This window comes from Jaculus jaculus, chromosome 8, assembly GCF_020740685.1.
Source record: "Jaculus jaculus isolate mJacJac1 chromosome 8, mJacJac1.mat.Y.cur, whole genome shotgun sequence".
NCBI classification, from domain to species: Eukaryota; Metazoa; Chordata; class Mammalia; order Rodentia; family Dipodidae; genus Jaculus; species Jaculus jaculus.
The window spans coordinates 89671994-89679613 of record NC_059109.1 but is presented as its reverse complement, the minus strand read 5'-3'; the positions used below and the strand labels follow the sequence as shown (position 1 = coordinate 89679613).

Below are 7620 nucleotides of genomic sequence, written 5' to 3'. Positions count from 1 at the left end.
CTGTCTCCATCACCATGGCACTGGTTGTCAGGCTGTCTATAGAAGCAGCGCTCTTATTCACTTCAGTTCCCCTCTGTGGTTTCCCGTAGGCCCTGGCTGCTGTGTGATGGTTCATCTACTGCCAGGGAGTCAGCTATATTTTCTTGTCTTATTGATATGTTTGGGTTGTCCTCAATTCTTGCTGCCTTCTGAAAAAGAAAAATGGATTATCCAATGAAGAGCAAGATCAGCATAGGTTAAAGGGGATAAGCATTGTCAATTTAGAGAAATTTTGCCAAAAACTAGTGGGAGCTTGTCTTTGAAGACCATATTCTTGATCTCCATGGGATTCTGACTCTGTTTCCAGTTCCAGCTATGGGTTCCTTTCCACGGAGTGAATCTCTTAGCCAATCAGAAAGCTATTGGTTACCCACCTAGGCTGGTTGCCACCATTGTGCAAGTGTTTACATCTTGGCAGGCTGGTTGCTTTCTTATAGCAGTGTCTCCTGCTTGCTCACAACATTGTGGGCCACTTTCCCCCAGCAGCTCAGTATGATCTTAGATTTTAAGTATATATACAGTAATGTTATCCTTAGTTACAATGTTGTACAACTAATCTGTAAAAAAAATTCTTATTTTCCTCATTATGCTAAGAATATTTAAAATGACACTGTCCTCTTTCTAGATTTCTCAGTGTGAAATATTTTACTATTGACTCTAGGCACAGTATCGCCCAATAGCTCTCTAGAGCTTATTCTTTTTGCCTGACTGAACATTAATTCCATTCACTAATAACTCACTTACCCTCCCTTAAGAGCCTGTAACCACCATTCTACTCTTTGGTTTTATTAATCTATGTTACATACCTCATGTATGTGGAATCATAAAGTATAGTTGACTTTTAATGACTGGCTTATTTTGGTCTTCCAGGTTTATCCACATTTTTACTAATTATAGAATTATTTTATTTTTAAGGCTGAATAATATTCCTCAATATGTATATGAATCTTTAAAAATAGTTTTACTTTATTTATTTATTTATTTGACAGAGAAAGAGGGAGAGAGAGAGAATGGGCACGCCAGGGCCTCCAGCCACTGCAAACTAATTCCAGACGCATGCTCACCCTTGTGCATCTGGCAAATGTGGGTCCTGGAGAATCAAATTGGGGTACTTTGGCTTTGCAGGCAAGCACCTTAACCACTAAGCCATATCTCCAGCCCTAAATTCCCCAGAACCCATGTAAGACAGATGCACAAGGTGTTGCATGCTTCTGGAGTTCGTTTGCTATAGCTGGAGGCTCTGGCATTCCTATTCTTTCTTTCCCTCTCTCTCTCCCTCCCCCCTTCTCTTTCTCTCTCTCAAATAAATAAACAAAATTTAAAAAATTATTCATTTATTTATTAGAGATAGTGGGTACAACAGAGCCTCTAGCCACTGCAAATGAACTCTAGGCATGAACTCCAGTTACATGAGCAAACTTGTGTATCTGGTTTACGTGGGTACTAGGGAACTGAACCTGGGTCCTTAGGTTTTGCAAAGAAGCACCTTAACCATTAAGCCATTTCTCTAGCCCACCATGCCTTTGGTATCTGTTGTAGTCAGGTTTGCATTGCTGGTGGCCAAAATTAACCTACCAAGAGCAGCTTTTGGGAAAAAAAGGATTTATTTTGCCTTATAGACTTGAGGAAAAGCTCCATGATGGCAGGGAAAATTATGGCATGAACAGAGGGTGGACATCACCTCCTCACCAGCATCAGGTGGATGATAAAAACAGGAGAGTGTGCTAAATACTGACAAGAGGAATCTGGCCATAATATCCATAAGCCCACCCCTAACAATACAACAATATACTGTCTCCAGAAGGCATTAATTCCCAAATCTCCAGCAGCTGGGAACCTAGCATTCAGAATACCTAAGTTTATGAGGGATGCCTGAATCAAACCACCACATTATGCCCTGGCTCTCATAAACTGATAACCATCCGTGATATAAAATGCAATGCATTCAATCCATCTTTAAAAGTCCCCATAGTTTTGTTTTTTTTTTTAATTTTTAAAAATATTCATTTGAGTGTATGAGACCCGGACGTGGTGGTACACACCTTTAATCCCAGCACTTGGGAGGCAGAGGTAGGAGGATCATCATGAATTCGAGGCCACCCTGAGACTACAATAGTGAATTCCAGGTCAGTCAGCCTGGGCTAGAATGAAACCCTACCTGGAGGGAAAACAAAAAAACTACAGGAGTCAAGCATCTTGTTCCCTCTAGTACCAAGTAAAGTCCTAATGTTGATCAAGGGCAGAAGAGATTAATTCCTGTCACAAGTTGACCACCGAAACTAATTCAAATACAGACCTCTGCCTACTAGGAGGTAAGACTGCCTCTTATTTAACTCTAGGAGAGGCCAAGTTCACCTTGAAAGAAGAGGCTTAAACTTGCAGGACTTGACCTGGTCAATGCCTGCAGGTTAGAGGACAGGGAGGTCAGGTGCTGCCCATTTGGTATCCATGGGGCAGTACCGAATGCCATACCCTCTTCCTGGCTGGCCTGGGAGGACTCTTCCTTCCCAAGGGGGCTGATTCAGAAACAAGCATACAAACCTGAAGAGGTCTTTCAAGGAGCTTCTGGAAGTTTCTTTGAGCACAAAAGGGGTTTTCTCCCTTCTCTGAAATGTCCTAGGTTCCTTATATGGTGCTTGTAATTGCCTCCACCATCTTCCTAGCAGCTGGATGAAGCCAGTGCCAAGAACAGAGCAGGAAGGAGATGGTCCTTGGTGATCACTCTACCGTGTCCCCTGGCCAGGATTTCCCGCTGTGAGATCTTAGACCTGCCTGTACTGGGATGGCTATGTGTCAGGCCAAGCGACAGGGAAATGCCTCTATCTGAACATCTAGGTGAGGCAGCAAAATGAAGGTGCATGGAAAGGCAGTCATGGGTCCTCATACCCAGAAGCTCTCTGCAGCTTTCCATGGAGCTCATGCCTCTTCAGCCGAGGAGCACCTTCCTCTATCACCCTGCAGGCCAGGCCTCCACGTGGCTTCCACAGAGGATGCCTTTTCTGGCGACCACAAAGCAGCACGTATTTGCCATTAGTTTATCTGTACTAATTGCTGTCCTAAATGCCTCGTTCATTACCAGTCAATGCAGAAATGCCAAATGAAGCCCAACTCAGGAAGGGCAACAGCTAGAAAGTCAGGGTAGCCCAGAGAAGCACTGCATATCAGGGATATTGGGGCACCTAACCACCTCTGGACCAGGGAAAGAAAGTTTGCTGTTGCCCACATAGCATTAATTCCATTTTCCAGTATTTAGACATGGATAAAGTTTGATCCCTCCATGCACTAATCCCCATCAAGTATTTGGGCTCAAAGTCTCTAGAAGGGACTTTTAGGAATGAGCAGTAATGTAGGGCACCTGGTGGCACTTATTGCTAGGTGACCCTGGACAGTTTTATTACTTTCATCTCTGAACTTCAGTTGCCACATCTATAAGATGGAGATAAGAATAACATCCATTTCATAATCATGATTATTTACACTAATGCAAAGAAAACCCTTCAGTATGTGCTCTGTACATGCTAAAACCTACCAGATGTTAGATACTATTACTTACACACCAAGCAAGGATTGAACACTTAACACAGAAAATAGAAGTTTTAGCCACACATATTCTAGTCCTGACACACAAGCCATCCTACCCATTTAGTCCAAAACTCATCATGAGTTTCCTTATTCTTCTTGTTTAACTCAAGACAACTTTCCAACTGGCTTTCATCTACAAAATCAAACAAGATGTAATTTGGGTTGCTCGGGGAGGCAAGACCCTAGAATTTAATCATCAAACTTGACAGACTTGGAGGCGTTCCTATCGCTATAGAAGAGTTTGTTTGTGGTGGTGGAGAATCCAAGGCCAGCTCCACGGCTGTATTTCCAGCTCATGGCTCGGTCGTAGTCCTGCTGCAAGTTCTGCTGTAGTGTGTCTGCGGCCTTCTTGCTGAGGGCCATGTTGGGTCTCCCAGTCATGTTGGGGGGCCGGTTGAATGAAGGGGAAAGATGCTTAAAGCCACCCATCAGTTTGAGAAATTTCAGTTTCTGTTCCTCATTTTCAAAACCAGCAGTATCCCACTGACCAAACTGGGTTCCCGTCCACTTCCTGGGTTCTGAAGCTTCTGTCTTGCCAGACTCCCGATCAATCTCTTCTTGCAAGGCCTTTCGCCTCACCTGGTCTATGTAGGTTTCATCCATGTTGCCCTTCTTTTCCAGCACCACCTCCAAGTCTGCATCAGACACCTCCTCCTCCTCCAAGGGAACTTCTGCTACTCTGTGCTCTTTCCTCTTCTTCTTTTTCTTTGTTTTCACTGCCAGCTCCTCACCAACTGGCTGTTCTTCCTTTTTCTTGGACTTCCCCTTCTTCTTCCCTGGAGATTTCAGGCTGTCTCCTACTGAGATGTAGTCTAGAACTCCAGCTTCAACCGGCTGCTTCTTCCTTCCTCTCCCAGGGCTAGTCTCTACAGCCCTACTGTGCCTACAGTGAACCTGGAGGGTGTCGCTCTCCTGGGGGGCCTTCTTCTTCTTTTTCAAGCTGTGCTCTCTGGTGCTGCCTTGCTTGCGTTTCTGCCCCAAGGCCACCTGCCCCTCAGCCTCCTCCTTCTCCACTGAGGCTGCGTACAGAGCATCGCCAGCCTCACACAGCCAGGGGTCCTTGGTAGAGAAGGCTATGGCATCTCGTGTCTTTTTCTCCTTCTTGTGCTTTTTGACTTTCTTGCCAGCTCCGCTCACCTCCTTGCCCTGTTTGGGGTCAGGGGAAGTCTTCAACTTTGAGCTTTGGGAAGCAGCCAGAGATAAGGACTTCCTTTTCTTTTTCTTCTCTCCACTAAGACATTCCAGCTGGTCAAGGACCTGGCTTCTAGCACTGGGTGACTCTGTCAGTCTGGCACATACCAGGGGCTCAGGTTCTGAAAACTCCTTACAAGAGGTATGGTGGTCCTTCTTTTTCTTCTTTTTCTTGCCCAGAGACATCTCGGAGACCTGCCCCTGACCCACATTATCAGAGGGGGATATGGGCCTTGCAGGAGAAATGTCAGAAAAATAATTGTCACTATTTAAGACAGAGTATTGAGTCTCAGGTTCTTTGACCACTGCAATCTTCTTTTTTTTCTTTTTCTTCTCTGGGACCCCTGGGCCCAGGTCTACTTTCTGGGTCTTGGTGATCATTCCTCACAGGCCTTGGAGTCGTTAATACGCGAGTGCAAGGTCTCAGAGTTATCAAAGCTGCAAAACCGGGATTCGAACCCATCCCGCAGGACTACCCCGAGCCCAGGAGAGAGGCCGTTCCCACGTCCCGCGGCGCCCCCGCCTCAGCACAGGCAGAGCCACGCGGGGGTCCCCGACTTCAGAGCCCAGGGCTTCCGGGGGACCATCTGGGGGTGCCGGCGGTCCTCCTTCCTCCTCACCGCGCGCCCGGCCCCAGGCCCGCGCCAGGCCCGGCCCCCCGCCCGCGCCCCGGGCACTCACCCGGTCCACCCGCGGGCCCCCCATAGTTTTTTAAATCCTAATTATGTGCAAATATCCCCATAGTCCAAGATCTTTTACCTGAGCCATAATACCAAAAAATTCCCCCAAAACCCATAATGGCACAGAATAAACATTCACACTGTAAAACATGGCATTGGGCATAGCAAAGAAATATTCAGCCAATACAATATTGAAACTGGACAAACATCAAGCTCTGTAGCTCCAAGTCCAACAACTCTAGTCAGTGACAAATTTCCAAGTCTGATAATTCTAACCAGCAACAAGTCTCCAGAGTTCCAATTCCACCCCTCCAGCTGGGCTGCTCACAGTCATGGAAGACTTTATCCAGGGCCAGCAGATTTCCTTAGCAGCCATCTCATGGTCCCAGCATCAGCAATTGGGTCTCCACTGCAACCCACAGTTCATCCTCATGGCTTCATGGGGTCTCCATGCAGGCATCCAGAAAATCTGCTTCACACTGCCCATTGCCATTTCCAAAACATAAGACCAAACTGCAAACTAAATGACCCTCTCTTTCCTGCATTTCTTATACTCCACAATACCAGATAGGTTGCCAATTTATTAATGCAGGGGGTAATAAAGCAGACTTTGAAGAACAGGACACTCCTTGAGTACTCAAAAATCCCTTCAAAAGAGTCTACATTCTTCCTGTTGCCCCAGTGTAGGTCAGCTGGCCCAATCTCAAAGGTTGTAATATTTCATGTAATTGAAGCTAGACAGGCAGAAGTTTCAGCCCCAGATTTCTTTCTGTGCCATATTCCTTTACTCACACCAGTCCATTTCTATACCAAGCAACCCTGCACACAAACTGCTTCTAGCCCGTTCCGGGCAAAGCTCTTTTTCACCCTCACAAGCCAAACCTCACAGTTCCTAGTTCTTAATGTATTCTGGTCTTTCAGCTATGACCGGAATAGACCACCAAGCTGGACTTACAGCAATGCAAGACATCTCCTAGGTCAAGGTTTCATATTCATCCACATTACTCTTGAAAATCAGCTCCAAAAGGGCAAAGGCACATAGTCAGGTGTCTAGCAGCAAATGATACGACTCCTTGGTACTAACATTACTGTTCCAATCAGGTTCACATTGCTGGAAGAAATTATTGACCAAGAGCAGCTTTTGGAAAAAAAAGAAAAACAGGTTTATTTTGCCTTATAAATTTGAGGGAATGTTTCACGATGACAGGAGAAAACTATGGCATGGGCAGAAGGTAGACATTACCCCATGGCCAACATAAGGTGGACAATAGCAATAGGAGAGTGTGCCAAACACTGGCAAGGAGACACTAGCTATAATACCCATAAGCCTGTTCCCAACAATACACTGTTTCCAGGAGTTGTTAATTCCCAACTTTCCATCAGCGGGAACCTAGCAGTCAGAGCACCTAAGTTTATGGGGCCACCTGAATCAAACCACCACAGTATTCATTCATCTGTTTTTTTTTTTGTTGTTGTTGTTTTTTTGAGGTAGGGTCTCACTCTAGCCCAGGCTGACCTTGAATTCGGAATGTAGTCTTAGGGTGGCCTTGAACCCGAGGTGATCCTCCTACCTCTGCTTCCCAAGTGCTAGGATTAAAGGCATGCGCCACCACGCCTGGCAACATCCTGGATTTTTGAGTAGTGATTCAATGAACTAAGGTCGCCATACATTATTATTTCATACCTCACAGTGTGGCTATTATTATTTCTTTTTTATTTCAACAAATGTTGCCAAAGATATGCAGAAATCAGAACTCTTGAACTCTGTTTCTGGCAATTCAAAATGGTATAACCACCATGGAAGACAGCATGGTGAGGGCTCAAACAATTAAAAAAATTGCCGTACTTTATGATAAGGTAATTCTGCTCCTGAATATTCATCTAAAAGAATTGAAATCAGAACCTAAAAGGAAATCTAACACGCCTAGTTCACAATACCTAGAATATTTGTTATCTGGCCCATCACGGGGAACATTTCTGCCCCTGCTTACAAGCTTGAGATGCCACTGCACCCAAACTAGCAGATTCAGCACCAGCACAATGTTGTTAGTTCGTAAAGTCCCCAGCCACATTCCACACCAAAGGAAGGAACCTAATAGCGAGTGTCTCATAAGACTTCCACATACTG

At 45.3% G+C, this 7620-nt stretch overlaps 1 protein-coding gene across 1 annotated transcript; it reads right to left on the bottom strand.

Annotated features, from left to right (window-relative positions):
• Positions 1-3407: 3407 nt before the first annotated feature.
• Positions 3408-5497, bottom strand: LOC123462705 (lysine-rich nucleolar protein 1-like). Its single transcript, XM_045155696.1, has 2 exons — positions 5494-5497; positions 3408-5195 (listed from the first exon to the last, which is right to left on the bottom strand). Exon 2 carries the CDS (start codon positions 5191-5193, stop codon positions 3811-3813), a length of 1383 nt encoding a protein of 460 aa, XP_045011631.1. The 5' UTR covers positions 5194-5195; positions 5494-5497; the 3' UTR covers positions 3408-3810.
• Between the last annotated feature and the right edge of the window lie 2123 nt (positions 5498-7620).

Excerpts from the sequence above, each read along its gene's own strand:
- LOC123462705 (XM_045155696.1), bottom strand. The coding sequence starts at position 5,193 with ATGATCACCAAGACCCAGAAAGTAGACCTGGGCCCAGGGGTCCCAGAG.